The sequence below is a fragment of the Elgaria multicarinata genome, chromosome 8, assembly GCF_023053635.1.
Source record: "Elgaria multicarinata webbii isolate HBS135686 ecotype San Diego chromosome 8, rElgMul1.1.pri, whole genome shotgun sequence".
NCBI lineage: Eukaryota > Metazoa > Chordata > Lepidosauria > Squamata > Anguidae > Elgaria > Elgaria multicarinata.
The window spans coordinates 49,429,645-49,447,223 of record NC_086178.1 but is presented as its reverse complement, the minus strand read 5'-3'; the positions used below and the strand labels follow the sequence as shown (position 1 = coordinate 49,447,223).

Here is a 17,579-nt window from a genome sequence, read left to right as displayed (position 1 = left end):
AAATGAAATGAAATGTTTGCAGTCTTCAAATAATTGAAGCACTTTCAGTCAGATGATGGAGTGGACATGTTCTCGGTTTCTCCCAAGAACAGGACAAGAACCAATGGCTGTGTCGACATGTATTGTTGATAAGAATTCACTGTATTCCATAGGAGTGCTACTCATAATAATCTGTGTATGTTAACTGTAAGCAATTAGTAACAGAGTGATTAGCTGTGTATGTTATAAGCTAGCTTTAAGCACAAAAATGTGTTCTTCAAACTGGGGGAAAAAACCAAAAAAACCACCTTGCCATAAGCGGTTGATTAATTATTTGAAGCAAAAAGCTGTTCGGCTTAAGAGGGATACCTTCATTAAAGTGCTTCTGAAATAAATGGTAAACCTGGCTTCACTGAGAAGCAGCCCTCTAATAGTAGTAGTATGACCAAGTCCAAAATTTCAGATGAGGCCATCAACTCCGGAATTATAAAAAGCAAGGGTTTGATCTGGTTAGTAGAGAGATCCTGGGAAAATAAGACAAATATGATTACCAAAGCTCTGCAAACCATGCTTGCCAAATAAGTTACTATAAAATCTGAATGACTGCTTTGTTGGTTGAGAAGACACGTTTTCTTGAGAAGAATAGAACTTTAGTTTTAGTAAGAAATACTGTTTTGCTGGTTTTATCACTACAAAGATTTTATTTATTTATTTATTTCTATACTGTCTGATAGCTGAAGGTCTCTGGGCATTCTTTAATGTTGTTTGAGCAATAAATATATATTGTGTAGTACCATTTCATGTTATATGGCTTGAAGAGCATTTCAAAGACCACAACCCCAATAAATTTCTTCTTAAGGCCCAGAACATTCAGGTGCGATTTACACATCTGTTGCTGATAGGGATCTGTCCATACAGCTGCCATTTTCTCTCCTGGTCAGGTGAGTCACACCTGTTCAGAGAAGAGAAACCAGCTAGTCAGATGGAGGGGGAATAGGTCTCTCATCTCAGGTAGAAACTGCAGGGAAGGAGATTTTGGCTAAACACTATGAGAAACATCATACTTGTAAGAACTGTTCAGCAGTTTAAAACACTGCCTTGGGAGGTGGCGAACTTTCCTTCATTGGAGGTATTTAAGCAGAGGAGGGACTAGGGATGTCCAGATTAGGGGAAATGGGATTATGAGAAACTTGTGGATTTCATTGATTGTACAGTGTTGTTCATTCCAGCGTCCTTTCATGGACAGATCTGATCCCCCACACATACACACACCGTTTCTAGAAAAATACACAAATAATTCTGTAACAGGGTTAACAACAATTTAGGTCATTTATGTTTGTACGTAACATGTTAGCGTATTGTCCCCCATTTCATTAAACCTTTACCCATGTATAGTTTCCAGCATGGCATATGTCTCAGAAGAAACATGCATATTTTCCTACAAATACATTTGCATAACTTTCAGCATCCCCTAAACTGGATTGAACAGGCAGTTGGACTAGATACCCTGCAAGGTCCATTTCAATGCTAAGGATCTGATAAGGATTTGGAAGGAGATGGGAAATGAGATGATGAGAAGGGAGTCACTAAGGGCAGAAAGCAGAGATGGATAGACAATCACGAAGTGCGGAGATCTGAAGCTCAAACAACTTTTGGCTTCAGGTTTATATTTAACATAAAGGAAAAGCCACTTACACCAGGACGAAGCTCCTCCCAAAATTCAACTACTTTATTTCAACCCAGATGTTTGATGGAAACCATGCCATGAGGAAGGAAGAGACACCTCCTGCAAAGGTTGGGATTATCCCCTGCAGAAATGTATTTCCTTTGCTTCCTGCTGATTTTGACACAAATCAGGATCTGACTTCATGGGGGCCACAGAAGCACTGCAGTGGTCTTGGGGTTTGCTGCTATGATGAAATGTCTGGATGTTTACAACATTTGAAAATATCAGTGCTGGGAGAAGAGTTACACACACACACACACACACACACACAATTTCTCACCCCATGGGTATACCTGTTAAGAAAACGTGTCTTCACAGAAGGTAGCAGTGCTGTGCCAAAATTTCCAATTATTCAATTTTTGGCATTTTGTAGTAGGTGGGGAAAAAAATGAAAACTCTGTCAAAAGAGGCTGGGAAAGCTGAGAATTTGAGAGAATTTTCTCTTGTGGGAGGGAACAGGGTTTTTCACTTACCTTTTCAAGAGTAGGCAGTTTTAAGGTGTCTTCTCTTTTTTATTTTTTATTTTTTAAAACAACAACAACAACACACATCCAGCACTTGCAAGAGCCCAGGAGTTCTTCCTGAATGCTTTGGAGAGGGTGAGGTCACATGGTCTCCAATAGGCATTCACTAAGAACTGCCGGGCTCTTCCAAGTGCTAGGAGCATTGTTGTTGTTTTAAAAATAAAAATAGAAAGAAGGCCTCTCAGCAATCGGCTACACTTTAAAACGTATGTGGAAATGCTGTCCCCTTCCCCAAGGAGAAAATTCTCCAAAATTCTCCTCCTCCTTGCAAAAGAAGCAGAAAAAACAATGTCTCTTTTGCAGGGAGACAAAAAGTCACCCAAAATGGGGGCAGGATTCAGCACAGCACTATGCACTCTCCCTATTTACATTCACAAGTTACCCTATTATTTTTGCTGGAGTTCTCTTGTCATCATTCAAAGTCTCATGCATGTGGGGGTGTCCTGGTTTTACCTTCAACAAGCAATGTTCTACAGGAACAATGAGAAATGTCTAAATGTGTTCAGAGTATCTCCATTCACAGATCAGAAATCCACGCTCTTGCATGCCCGAGTCTCTGGATCCCCTCCCCTCAGCGAGGACAAAATGATACAAAAACCCCTATGTTGTCATGCACCAACCTAGTTTCACAACCTGTGGCAGGAAATAATCCCAAGGTGATGCAGCAGTAATCATAAATGAGCACAAGCTATGCGGGTCATTGGGAGCCTAATCCTTTGTACACCTCAGAGTGACCCACCAGTAAAAGCTGTTAGAGATGTGATACAAAGCAAAAGAAGACGAAAAAGAAAAGGGGGAAACAATTAAATACGGTCCAAGGCTGCTGCTGTTGCCTACAAAGAAGGATCCCGGAGAGCTTTAAAGCACAAAAGAGGAAAGAAAAGGTTTTCTCTTTTAAGAATTGGTACATTAAATCCAGGGAAAGCTGACAGGCTGAGAAATAATGGCTCGAGTTTACTCTTATTTAAAAACTGGCTGCCTGCTGCTTTCGCTGCGATCACCACTCAGGCTTTCAGCACCATTTCAAATTAAATATACATAAGTGCTTTCAAAGAGCTGTTAATTTGAAGGTCATTAAAGAGCATAAAATATATTTCCTTTATTTATAAAGAGGCGCACAATAATGCCATGCATATGGACTCCTCTCTCAGTTACTGCAGCATTTATTATCTCCGATATGAAAGCGATTGACTTCCCTTGGCTACCAGCAATGCACTCTGTCATCCCATTTGAATTACTGTTAGCACAAAGCCCCCCGGCCCACTTCGTAACCCTTCCATCGCTTGGCCCCGTCTGGATTTGCCGTGGAGAAAGATAAATACGGCGAAAGAGGAAACAGCAGAGTAGCCGACACGTTGGCCAGGGGGCTCTGAAGGAGGGAGAAACCCTGCAACTCAGGTGTGCGCTGGTCGCCAAATGGTAAGGGGATCAGGTGCTCCAGCCTCCAGCAGCATTTAGCACATTCCAGACCATGCCCCCGGTGCACCACACTATGTGTCACAATGCACCGAGCCTGCCAGGTCCGTCCCTAGTACTCCTTCCTGAGCTGCGATGATGGCTTTGCAGTGCTCAGTGGAATTGCAAGCAACCATTTAACAAACACAGCACCATCTGTCCGTATCTATAAGGGGTGTTTTCGCACCTTTCTTAGCCTCTCAGAGCAGATTTTATCCCTACTTGTGCAGAAGTCCCAGCCCTAGCAAACCTTTGAGCCATGACCTTCCTTCTGCCCCCATCTCCACAGTGCAACCCCCTTGTGGCCCCCTCCCTCCCTCCCTCCCCCCCAAAACTCACTGCCCCTCTTTCTCTTCATCTTTTGCCATGGCTGTCTGTTTTCAGAGATAAATTACCTGGTGTTACAGCTTGTCAGTATTCTCACAGCATATCCACTACATGGGAGGAGGGATGGACAAGGTTGGGTGGGGGGTGGGGGCTAGGGAGAGAGGAGTAGGATGGGAATTTGCTGTTGCCATAGAAATGTAGAAATGAAGCTGACAATTGGAAACCATTTCATAGATTTAAAGACATGAGTGAGAACAAGGCAGAACAAGACAGATCCAGTTAAAGGCAATAGAGAGAAAGGTAAGACCAACAAATAGATGAATTGATAAACAGCAAGCGGAGAAAGATCCACCCAGATCCACCCAGGGAAATTAGCAGGGTTGACTGTGGAAACCAGGGAGAGGAATGGCATAGTAGAAACAAGAAAGGCAAGACAGAGCAAGTGACCATAGCAAGTCTGAGGACTACCAATGGAGAACAGTGATCAGATCTCCACAGTGGTGGATAACAATGATCAATGATTAGGGATGTATAAAGATTCCCCCCCCCCCCGAAACATGTGTGCATGGCCTGTTAGAAGATCTGAATTGGTTTGCATGTGCCCACCAAACATATCCACAAGTTGTCAAGCAATACTCAAATTAGTCTCATTCCAAATTCCCAGTTCAATTTGTGCAAATTTCCTAATTTCCTCCATGGACAGAACCCACCCCGCTTTAGCTTATGGAGGAAAGTTGCACAAATTCAGAGATTTGTGCAAATTTGAGGGAAATTTGTACAGTTTTAGAGAAACCTGCACAATACTCCCATTCGATCGCTGCACGATTTCTGCAAGTATCCAATTTGCATAAACACAAATGGGAATTGGGCACAAAACAAACAGTGAGATGATATTCGGAGAATCCTGGTGATCTCAAACATTACCCATTTTCCCGTCCCTGTCAATGATACCAGGGATTAAGTATGTCCTAGACATATGATCAAAGGGTGGCACAAAAATACTTAAAGTAAATAAATACGACTAGGCTGCAGCAGCTTGGTCCCAAACTTCATCTGAGATTGGGTAGTGGCCTAGAAAAGTCATGAACATGCACAAGAACTTTTAGGCATGAAAGAAGTACAAGATCTGTGAATTAGGCTAACGTCCAAGAGGCAAAAACATCTTAGATCCAAAGCACACGTTACTTTAAAATTGTAGTTAGCAGATATGCTTTTTAACTCTAGAAATAATTTCAGATAATAATTTTATTAGTAATATACTTGTATTAGCTATATAATTATCTGTACTTATATAATTTATATTTTATACAATTATAATAATTTAAGATAATAATTATAAATAGATGATCGATAGGTACTTTTGAGTAAGCAAAGGATTCATGATCCAGATCAGGCCCCTAGATTGGGGGATAGGGTGCTTTTAACCTTTTCCCCTCTCCTGTAGTCCTAATCTGGATTGGTCCTTCATGCCTCCAATATATATTGCTAAATAGTGATCCATTAAAGCAATAGCACAAGTGCTGACTCTAGAGTAAATAAAGGGGGTGTAACTTCTAGCTAACCAATAGATTCAAGTATCTTTGCTCCACCCACAAGCAGAAAAAGGTTCCATGATGCTACTACATGAAAATGTTTCCTTCCTAGACGTAACAAATATAGCATACCTGCTCAGGGTATGTAGGAATAGTGTGAGCACCCAAGAGCTCCCATTTCCTAGAAAGTTACACAGCAGGTTGGGATTTAAAATGAAGTATAAATATGCAGAGAATCTATAGTATTTCTTTCTTCTTCTATAATGATCACTATATATTTGATGTGGTAAACTTTAAAGCAACGTATATTCCCAAGTCAAGTTGGCCCTCTAAGTTGCCTATTCCTAAAGATGCTTGTTTCCCATAATATATACCCACATGCCAACACATCCAAAGTATTCAGCTGACAGACAGCCTACACAATGACATCACAGAGGAAATTATTTCGAAATTATTTTGATGTAGAAAATAAAAAGACTCCTTGGCTGCCTCTTACACTTTAAGAGGTATATGGAACCCCTGCCTTCCCCAATGAGAAGATTCTTCGACATTCCGTCCCTCCCCAGCCTCTTTCATTTTCATTTCCCCCATGAACTGCTGAAAATCAAATAATCTAAATATTTGGCATACCACCTAAAGAAATGCTACAAAGCAGTGCACAAATAGATCAGAAAAATTGTATTTATATTCAAGTGACTCTCTTTTTTCTCCGCTACATTCTGTTTTGTAAACCACCAGCACTTATATGCTAAACTTGCCTTTTAACCCACATTTAGGGATGGATGGATGAACCTCAGTCCTTTTTTGCCAGACGCCCAATGAACTGTTGCTGCCACTCTCTCTACCCACTGGCCCTCACTCACAAGCACCTGGAGGGCTTGGCAAGTGGTCTGGGATTGCCAAGTCTTTGATTGCTCCTAGACGTGAATTGGCATTTTACAGAAGATCGGGGCTCTTTTCATATATTTATGTTGCACAAAATGGCAACCGTAAAAAAGCAATTTCTGCAATATTAGAGGGATAGTGTGGCCCACAACACCTCTACTATTTTGGAAATTGCCCTTTTAAGCACAATATAAATATATGAAATCCATTTTGCACAATATAAATATATGAAAAAGTCAGAACCCTAATCTTCCATAAAAATGTCGGTTCGCAGGGAGGAGCGGGCTGCAGTGGGGCAATCCTAGACCATGTGGGGCTTGATACCATGCTGTGTGGGCCCCTTGGCTTGGCAAGCAGGGCCCAGGGTCCAGGAGTGGGGGTGTCTGCCAGACTCCCCTACCCAGTAGGGCATCTGCGAAATCCCTACCTACATTGGGAAATGGTAGGAAAATTATCCTTTCGAAATTATATTGAAAGCTGGATCCTGCATTTGGTGGCAAGTCCATACAATTGGCTTACATTAGGAACATCAGAAGCCAATTTATACTGAGTCAGACTCTTGGTCCATTTAGCTCAGTATTGCCAATGCTGACTGGCAGCTGCTCTCCAGGATTTTAGGAAGGGGTTTTTCCAGCCCTACCTTGGGATCGAACCTGGGACCTTCCCCATGCAAAGCATGTACTATACAACTGAGCTACAGCCCAGCCCATGGGCTAGAAGCCGAAACCGGCAGACATTTTCCTGTCACCACCACGAGCTGCTGAAAATAGGCTCTTGGGTGGTTGTTTGGTTATCTGTACAAGGCTAATAAATTTCACCAGTGATACCAAGTAAGCCTGCAGAGCTACAGGCAAATATTACATACTCGGTTAAATGAGCAGCAGTGTTGTCAGACAGGTAGAAAACTGCATTTATAGCCAGGAGTCATCGCTGTCATGCTTTCATACCTTTGGATTTATCCTAATAAGAGCAAAAGTCATATGAAATGAGCACAAAAGCTCCTCCAACCCACCTTGTGTGAATATCAATGGCACGCTACGAAGGATTAATATTCAGAATACACCTTTTCTATGCATGTTGTATTTGGTTTAACAACATACTTGAATACAGATTTTTGTGCTTAATACTCCAAAAGGGATTCATGACTGCCTATCAGACAGGGCTCAGAACACTCCCTTGTGTTGTTAAACAAGGGACTTTTTTCTCGGACAGTCCAAGGAGGATCTGCAAGGTAAATCATCATTCTTTTGCATCTTTTTAGCATCTATTTCTAATGCAAGTGATATAAAAGAAGACTTCTAGTATGCCCTTTCTTGTGGCAGTTTCCCAGAACTGTCTGGTGTCCCATCACTCTTTACTCTTTTGCTTTCTGTGCACACAACACTCCTCCTCTTTATGCCACACAGTGGAGGTTGGTGGCTCTAATGTCAGGGGGTGGTGAAACTGCTCCGGGTTTCATTTACAACCAGTCAGAATTCTAAAGGAGATATCCAAGATGTTCTGCTCTAGTGGGGACTCACTGCTCCACTGACATCAGAGCCACCAGTTTCCACCAATGCCACACATTTTCAGAGTATAGCAGCACTGATAAGAAAGGTCACCGAGAACAACCCCCTTCCACAGTTTACAATAATCCATTCATTAGTTTTTTGCAGATTAACACAAACTGTTCCTGACCAGTCAGAGTTCTAGGACTACAGAGTGAGGTGTCTGCCAAACAAATAGGTTCAGATGACTCAAGCAAGTGAACCAAGCAGCATACCATCAGGGAAGGTAACACTGCCCCCTCCCTTCCGCAGGGTCATTCCTGTGAGGAGGAAACACAGTTCAGTGGTAGAAAAGGTCCCAAGGCTGAATAAGACCTCTGCATAAGACTTCAGAGCATGCTACCAGTCCAAATTGAAAGTACTAAACTAGAAGGACCAAACTGTTAGACCATTTACGCCATCAAATTCGTGCAAATTGCACTGCTTACAGCTGCGATTTTGCACAAATCGTGATTTCCTTAACTAGCTACACCCACAACTTTGTGCAAATGGCGGCTCACGAAAAAGCAGGAAAATGCAAACTCTCACCTGGTGCCCATGGACCTCTGGCAGCTTGTCCCACACAACCAACAGGGTCAGGCAAGTGGCAGGAGTCCAGCAAGCAGCACACAAAAAAGGAGCGGGGGAGTTCGCCAACCCCTACTTACAACCTGAGTCTAAACATGGTCAGCTGTCAAATGCTTCTTTTGGGAGCTTTGTCTATCTGTACAAAAGGATATCCCATTCCAATATATGTTGATTTTGCACACATTTCTCCTATATCAACTGGTGAGTAATATGCTGAAGTAGGTACATGCATACGTACATGGGGGGGCACACACACAAACACACACACACACACACACACACACACACACTGCTCTCCTGGATTAGAGTTAGGGTTGTGGCAAGGAAGATGGGTAAAAAAAACCCAACCCTCCTCAGCTCCTTTAAGAGAAAAGAAATCTAGTGTGGATGGCACTATCAAATGATGTATCTGTGTCATATTCTATCATGGGATTACAACTTTTATTTATAACTCAGGCGCATCCTGCAAAGGTATGAGTCAACACACTGACTGTATGGATAATCTGCCCACTTAGGCAAGTTGTCTAGTAGTGGAGTCATTGCCCTTTGAAGGTGTTTTGTTTTGACAGGCATTGATTGGAGATGCTTTAAGTTTTAGGCGCTCTTGTTTTAAGGCAGGGATCAATCCAAATGTCCTGCTAAATCTTGACTGATTCTGAAAGTGAGCTCCATTTCTAGGTCTAGTTTGGAAGAATGGACCATTGCCCCTGTACTTTACGCTGCCAGTATGAAGTGGAAGCTGACAGCTGGTTATGCCCCTTAGATAATGGCAGTATACAATTACAACACATACAGCTTAGGTAAAAGCCTCGCTGGGGGAACAATTCATTTGCATAAACTCTTCACAAACTCCATTAAGGGAGGGTACCACTGTTCTTTCTTTAAAACACTCTGATGTAAAAAGAGAGGTGCTAATTTAACTTGTCTAATTTAAATGAGTAATGACACTGGTATTTAAGGGTGCAATCCTATGCCTGTTTAGACCAAAAAAAAAAGGCCCACAATTCCCAACATGCTCCAGCCAGCGTGGCTGGCTGGGACATGCTTGGAGTTGTAGGCTGTCTTCTGTTTAAACATGCATAGGATTGCACCCTAAATGAACAGTAAAATCAAATACAGGAAAAGAAGGGCTGAATAGTAGACAGACTGCTAAACACATAAGAAGAGATGGATGGATAGATGAATGGGCAGAAGAAATGCAGGAACCTACCTCTGATGCCACGAAACCAAAACCAATATATGTCAAAATCCTAAGGTCCATACAATGGAATTAAAGATTCCTGAGCCATCTTCTGCTGGTCCCTGGATGCTGGCGGACAAAGCATTCTGTTGTCTCTACAGTTGTGCATCCTGTAATAGTTCTACACAAAACCCTTGTTCCATAGTCCACTCTTCTGCATCCTTCCTCCTATGACTTTGTTTGCTTTCTTGTTTCATTTCCTATTCCACATTCCATGCACAGTTGATCTAGACCGAAAGCAAAGCATATCACTTCTATCCCCCACTGAACCCCCAATTTCCCTGAAGGTGATGGATTTATCATCCACCAGTTCCACTTTGTTGTTTTTCTGCTATGGACAAGCCATGAGTGACTCCACAGTTAAGTTGACAACATACAGACGCACACGCAGACACTCGCAGGAACACCTTTTCTTTCTTTCTTTTTATCCATGAGGATTTTTTCCCTTTTTGCAAAAAAATGCAAGCAAAAGAAAAAAACAAGGTTTTCTATTGAAGGTACATCTCTTCTTCAATATGAAGACATTAACTGGATTGGTCTGGATCCCCCATGCAGTGGTCAGTGAAGTCCTTTGGTAATTGATGGAACAATTTCGTGATATTCTAGTAGGTAGCTGTAGATACTGTTGGAAGAAAGTTCCCCACGGTTGATGAGCAAAAGAGGGGAAATGGGTGGGTCTCTGGGAGGAGAACTAAAGAAGAGAAGGAAAGGAATGTGACTGCTGAAGATGGTTGCTCTGGGTTGTATCTCTCTCCTCCCTAATGGGCCCTTGACTACTGCTCACTGGTGGTGGGATTTAAGTCTCTTTTTCTCCCAACACACATTGGTCTTCACTGTTTTTTAAATATATGATTTGTACATATTTATACTTATTTATAAGCTGTTTCCCATGGCATCAGTAAGTGTGCTTCTGTTGGCGAGAAACGGAAGTCCCGTGTACTCTTTGTCTGCAGCTTATAAAAAGTCTTCAGACAATACTCCAACCTTTGCAAGCGCCTCACTGTCTTGTCAGCCGACCCTCCCCTCCCACATCCAACCCTCCTCTGTCCTCCCCTCTCTTTTCCCATTGTTGTCAGAAGACACAAAGCGTCATGCCATCGAAGTTGGTGACTGGTTCATCTGCACTCTCATAGACTGGACACTGTTCAGGATCTTCTTCTGGTGTCCGGCTAAGGTGACCCCTATTCTTAGAAGGTCTCTGCAAAAGACAAGAGACAAGATCATGCTCGTGCAGCAGATGCCCTTGTCCCAAATGTCTCCTTTGGGTATTTGGACATGATACATGGAGCTGAGACACTCAAAATGAAGTAGCAGAAACTGTCGCCGGTGACCCAAGATGAGCAATTGGTATTGATAAAAGATGTGGCATGAAGGTGGCTGGGTATGTGCATGATTCAAAATTAATATTTTCTTCATACCCACAACAAATGGATGCTTGAGTACAAAAGGATTAGGGTATCTGTTTTCCTTCCTTGAAGACTAATGTAAAGCCCATGTCGCCAAGGGTGCTAGTAGTCCTGCTCCTTTTCTGGTTTTTGGCCTTTCAGTCCCCTCATCACAGAGGGGCTCATGGATAATACAAATGTGGCTCATGCACACTGAATCCCCCCTCCAAAATTTGCATGTGGCACGGCCCCTCCCCTCCCCTCCCTCGTACACCCCAATTGGCTGCCTGTGAACCCCCCCCTCGCTGGCAGTGACAGTCTAACCACACAGCTGTTCCTGGGGCCCACCTTCACACCACACTAATTGGCTGAGCTGAGCTATCCATCATCCTGCTGGCAGAGGGTCTGCCCTGCCTGTTTGGCATGCAGGAAATTAATTGTTATCAACATTTCAACATTTCCGCACGTTTACACTGCTTAAGGAGCAGTTTAAAACAAAAATGCACAAAATTAATCTAGTAGATCTCAAGTAATAAGCCCTATACTACTGTATTCTTATATAAGATGCTAACTTCCTAGGTATCTTAAAAAGTTAAATTACCCTATGGCTGCAAGAGAGGATCTTCTGAGTAGGAACATCGGGAGAGAATCCCTGACTAATAAACTGACAGATTGACCTCATGCTCATTGATAGGCTTCTACATTCAAGATTGTGGAGCTGCTGTAGTGTCTGCATAAGGGGGACTATGGGAGACATCCCATACTATACGGATTCAGTATATATTGATCTCTAGGAAGAGAGCGAATGGGACAGTGGCAGCTAAGGAGGTAAATATAGGAATGAAAGGGTGCTGGTTAAAGAGCCTGCATGAACATGATGGAGTGATGGTGGGTGCAAGGAACATGTGGTCACACGGAACTTCTGGGAGCAAATGGGTCTGTCAAAAGAAGCAGAGGCAGAGTGGAGACAGTGGCCCTTTCTACACTTAAGGATTCTCCCAGGAAAATTGAGGGATCGTCCCTGCCTGCTCCCAGGATCCCATCTGTAATTTCGATGCACAGGGATGATCCCGGGGGGGAAAGGCAGGTGTAGAAATGGCAAGTTTGCCTTACACGTTATAACTACTTTCCTTTTGTGTGTCTATTTATTAAAAATCTTTATAAATCATTTCTTCATATACATTTCAGAAGTGTTTCACAAACTAACCCCCCCAATAAATAATAGAACATCCATAAAACAATATAATCTAAATCAACCAAACAACAATAAAAACAAGTAAATAAGGTCAGCGCAGCAACAGAGTCCATCTAAAAGCCAGAAAAGAAATCAGTTAATTTTCAAAGGCCATACAAAACAAAAACGTTCTTGCCTCTTTGGGAAAAATCAACATGTTCCCAGGTATGACGTTCTACTGTGAACTACAGTCCACGTAAAACCTTAAAAGAAAGGTCTGATGCCATCTTCTTCCGTAGAACTCTGAACTGAGAATGAAAGGGTGCCACTTACTCTGATGTCATTTGTGCAACTAATTGAAGGGATGTGAATCCAGCGGTCAGAAAACTGTCTCTGTACTGGTTCATTTTGATGGCACTGAGCCAATCTTCTACTGAGGTAAAGGCAGTGAAGTCTGGGATGGAGCGGTCCAACAGTGGCTGAGAAGGCCTAGAACATGAGACAAGCAATGGGTCAGGCAGGAGAAGCTCTTGCTGTTAACTATGGTTAGAAAAACAGAGAAGCATCAGTGAAGTTGCTGAGCTCTTTTCAGTCTCTTCTCACTGATCCTGTTCAGACAACACACTAAGCCACGGTGGCTTAACATGTCATGTGAACCATGACTTAGTGAATTATGTGAACCATTCCTAACCAGGGTGGCTACGCAAACACGGTTTAAACATGCTCACTAACCATTTGCTGCAAAAGGGTTAGCAGCCTCACTATTTCTTAGCATATCCTCTGAAGAGGGTCAAAGACTCTTACTGGGTCCTGTGAATTGTTTAACTCCAGCAGGACTTACTTCAATCTTCCCTTCCACCCTATTCAACCAGAGGTGGCAAGTCACATTGTTGTCCCCTTCCTTCCCATGTTTCAATTAGGCAAAACAAGGAATGCCAGGATCCCCTGAAGTTGTTGCCAGATTGGACCACTTCAGACTACAGGGAGAGGATCAAAAAGTCTGAATATTCCAACCTGTAAACAAACAAACAAACAAACTTCCATACACATTCAAAACCAACATGTCAAGGAAGTTAACTCAGAACTGTATCCCCAATAGGCTACCTTTGAATGTGCAGGGAGTGTTTCAATGTTGGCTATAGCCTGATTGATGCAAATGAGGCCATAACTATGACTGCCGCCCATGACTCCCCAATGGAGATGGTGGTGGAGCTGTGGAGAGGGCCCAGTTTGTACCATTTGTCTGCAGTTAGCACAGAGGTCTTGGATGCACCTGCTCACATTAAATTCTTCCGCATCATGGGGGTGTACTTCCTATACTTGGGAGATTCTAGGGCATCTGCACAGGTTGCAGCCAGAGTGACAGAGAAGGGCATTTCCTGCCTCCATTGAGGAGTCATCGAGGGAATATGCGTAGAAAGCTATCTGTGTTGAGCATGGAATCCCTGGATGTTCTTTTGTAGTGACACAATAGTATGAAAACTGTATAACCTATGTCCAGGAGCCTGCATGATTCCTGTCAGGGCCTGTATTAGCCTGTTCTTGCAATCTCCTTCTCCTCTGAGAAGAGCAGGGAGGGCAGTAAGAGAGCAGTGAATGAAAACAAGACCAAATACATAAATGAACTACACACAATTCAAGCTTCACTACTTTGTTTTTTATTTGGAACTACATGCTATGTCTTCTAAACTAAGCTTGAATTGGTTAAATCATTTTTGGGTGCATGTTTAAACAGAAAAAAAAGTCCTACAACACTCAGCATTCCCCAGCCAGCCATTCTGGCTGCAGTATGCTGGGGATTGTGGGGGGGTTTCTGTCTACGTCTTCACAGGATTGTGTCTTGAGGCTCTTTGAACAGAGGAGTTCTTTCTGTCTAAACATCCATAGGACTGCAACTTTAATCAGTAAACTTTAAATAAAGTTTATCCCATGAACTTTATTCATGATTTTGTTCTGACTTTATACTGTTAGTTTTACCCTACCCAGTGCCTGTTTACCCTACCCTGTGCCTGTTTGCATTCTCCTCCCCTCCTTATTGTTTTATTATGATTTTATTAGAATGTAAGCCTATACGGCAGGGTCTTGCTATTTACTGTTTTACTCTGTACAGCACCATGTACATTGATGGTGCTATATAAATAAATAAATAAATAAATAAATAATAATAATAATAATGGGATAAAGTTAACAACAAACATTTATATTTTGAGGATTTGAATATTTTATAGTACTACGGTAATAAAAAACATTAAAAGCTGACCATTCCTTCTATTGCTAACTGGAAGCTTTTGGTAATTAAAAATTTTAATTATCTCATGCTTCCTTTTTTTTAAAAAAAGGACCTTTACTGAGGGTTTGGTAATATGGACATTCATTTAAATGTAGTTGATTAATCAAGAAGTAAAAAGAGATGGTTGCTCAATGAAGTATCCTTTAACTTGTTGGCAACTTTACTTGCAATCCCAAACTTGGCTTCCAAGACCTCACCCTGAGCATATTTAGGCAGCTAAAAACTTACACAGCGGTGATGGTAGCCACAGTTTTGAGGCTTGCCGGATTTCGGATCATTTTATCTAGGGTGTTAACTATTTCAGCAAAGCGTGGCCGGGTGTTGCGGTCTTTCTGCCAGCAATCTAACATAAGTTGATGAAGGGCAGCTGGACAGTCCATGGGAGGAGGGAGCCGGTAGTCTTGCTCAATTGCATTAATTACCTATGAAAGAAAAGTGTGCTGGCATGTTAAAGAGAGAAATACAGATGTTGAGAAAAACAATCCAGAAGGTCACGCGAGTGTCTATTTGTTTTAAAGGGCAAAATCATAATTTAACGTGGAGAAAAACCTCCTAGACTTTTTCTGGATGTGCATAAAGGGTATCAGCAGGAACAATGGTGAAAGCTTTCATATTTATTCAGTTCTGGATAGACATCTATTCTTCTTAGGGATGTATTAGAAATCTGTTACAGATTGTTTTGATCAGAATTTACCCAGTTTGCACCTTCCAGACTGAATGCAGACAGGAATGCAAATCTGCGGTCAAGGTCCATACATTTCCAAGCTTGCAGTATGAATCGACAACGTGTGCACTTTTGAAAAAATGTGCATGAAAAAATGCGTACTTTTGAAAAATGTACCCTAACACACTTTAATCCATGTTATAATCCATTTCAAAGATGTACACAACCGATGATTTTCATGGAAAAAGAAAAAAAATGAAGATCTCAATCTGATACAGACATGGGATGGAACAAGCTCTGAAGTGGAAATTGGAGAAGTTCACCCATTGTGAGATTTGCTTGTACACATACCCTTACAGAAAATATAGATACACATGTTTTTTAAAGTGAGCACCCAAGTGCGTAATTTCCTCCCCCACCCACTCACCACATTGCCTAAAGTGTGAAAATGCACTGTTGTTCTTTAAATTAAAAATGTGCATTTTTGAAGTGCACGTTTTTCTATTAAACACATTTTTTGAGCACGATAGCAATTTTGGAAATATGCAAGTTTTGTCCGAAAAATGAGCTCAGGTTCAGGGGTGCAAACAGAGCAAATTCCGGTCAAATGCTAACCAAAACAAAATGATTATACGTTCCTAAATTTCACACGGGTTGGCTAGCAGCAGGAGGAAGGATTCTCCTGTCCTTGCTGATGAGGACACAGCTTACTCATTTGAGTCATCTGACTAGGTTACTCCAGGTCTTATGTCCAACAGGTGCTCCTGCCCTCTCTGCTAGTGAAGAGCTATGATAAAGCTGTGATAAGTATCTCTGCTATTTAGTTATATGGATTAAGCTGTTGGATAGTTTGGATGTGGTGAGCTCAGCACGGAATTCAACCAGCTGAGCTTCTTGTGCATAGAGTCCTATCCTTCTTAAGGGAGAATGGAACTCTTTTGCAAGCCACACAGAACCCCTTTTCCAAGCTGCACTGTACAGCACACTAATAGCATGGATTCTGGAGCAAAGGAAGCCACTTGCCCTGTGCACAAGGCACAGTGGAAACATTCCTGGCTCTGAAGGAAGCAGGGCACTCAGAGGTTAATTTTGCTTCTGAGGCCTCCAGACAAAGGTAGTCACTTCCCCGTTAGCAGCCGCCACTCTCATTATTTCTGCCTATCATGCTGTTGTGCAGGAGTTCATCAAGTCCCTGCGCCTGGCTCATGAAGGCTTTCAGAGGCTTGCCAGTGTCCAATTACCACCACACTAGCTGGCATGTCTTCCCAGTTCCTCCCCCTTCTCAGCTTCTTTCATCATAGAAACTCTTTCTTGCAGCAGAGGTTCAAGGCGGCAGTGGGGTGTGTGTGGAGAAGAAGGAGCAAGATGGGGTTTGTACCTCACAGTTAGCATTTCCAAGTGTTTCTCCAGAGCTCAGCATGAGTTGAGGCTAGAAGCAACTCTAACATTGCTGACTCTAGCAATAGATAAAGCAGAGATATCCCAGTCTTCAGACACAAATGTGGCGCATAGCTCAATTTGGCTTGGGTATTAAGGAGAGACTTGTTGTTGTTATTGTTTTATTTATTTATTTATTTATTTATATCCCACCTTTTTTCCTCCAAGGAGCCCAAGGCAGCATACACAATCCTCCTCCTCTCCATGTTATCCCCACAACAACAACCCTGTTTGGTAGGTTGGGCTAAGAGTCTGTGACTGGCCCAAAGTCACCCAGTAGGTTTCCATGGCTAGGTGGGCACTAGAACCCGAATCTTCCGACTCCCAGTCCAACACCTTAGCCACTACACCACACTGGCTTCCCTGTACAATACTGTGCAGTCTGCAGTTATGTTGTAATGCACCATTGTTTACAATGCTGATAAACTCTATTCTTCATGTGAAACCCTGGTACGGCCTGCTATGCAAGGACTAATGGAGGACAGCTGTTTCTGTACAGCCTAATAGGTAGGCCTGGGCCATTCAATCCTATACAGAAAGAGCTGACAGAACAGCCTGAGGATTGCAAAACTGCCTCACACATTGTTTAGAAGATAAAACTCAATTAACATGGCAGGAGTTTATAGCACATGGCATGGAGAGAATGCAGAGGCATGTATTCTACCCCTCTTAGTTTATATCAGAACTTTGTGTGTGGGGGGGTGTCTACTACTGAATGACTGGCAGTAGGTGCAGAACATACAAAAGAAAATACCATTTTCTCCAAGCATACTTAACTTATAGAAGTCAAAGGCAACGGGATGTGGTGATAGCCACAAGCTCATATGGCATTAAGAGTTAGACAAAT

The 17,579-nt window shown here is 42.3% G+C and overlaps 1 protein-coding gene across 2 annotated transcripts in view; it reads right to left on the bottom strand.

The window, feature by feature from the left end:
• The window catches only part of EPHB1 (EPH receptor B1), a 384,580-nt gene that overhangs the window by 20,006 nt on the left and 346,995 nt on the right, over positions 1 to 17,579 (bottom strand). For both annotated transcript variants that reach the window (XM_063132314.1, XM_063132315.1), the window contains 3 exons: positions 14,860 to 15,053; positions 12,675 to 12,830; positions 9,753 to 10,980 (listed from right to left, as the gene is read on the bottom strand). In XM_063132314.1, coding sequence (XP_062988384.1) covers positions 10,872 to 10,980; positions 12,675 to 12,830; positions 14,860 to 15,053 — 459 coding nt within the window. In that variant the 3' untranslated portion in view covers positions 9,753 to 10,871. The remainder of the gene's footprint in view (positions 1 to 9,752; positions 10,981 to 12,674; positions 12,831 to 14,859; positions 15,054 to 17,579) is intronic.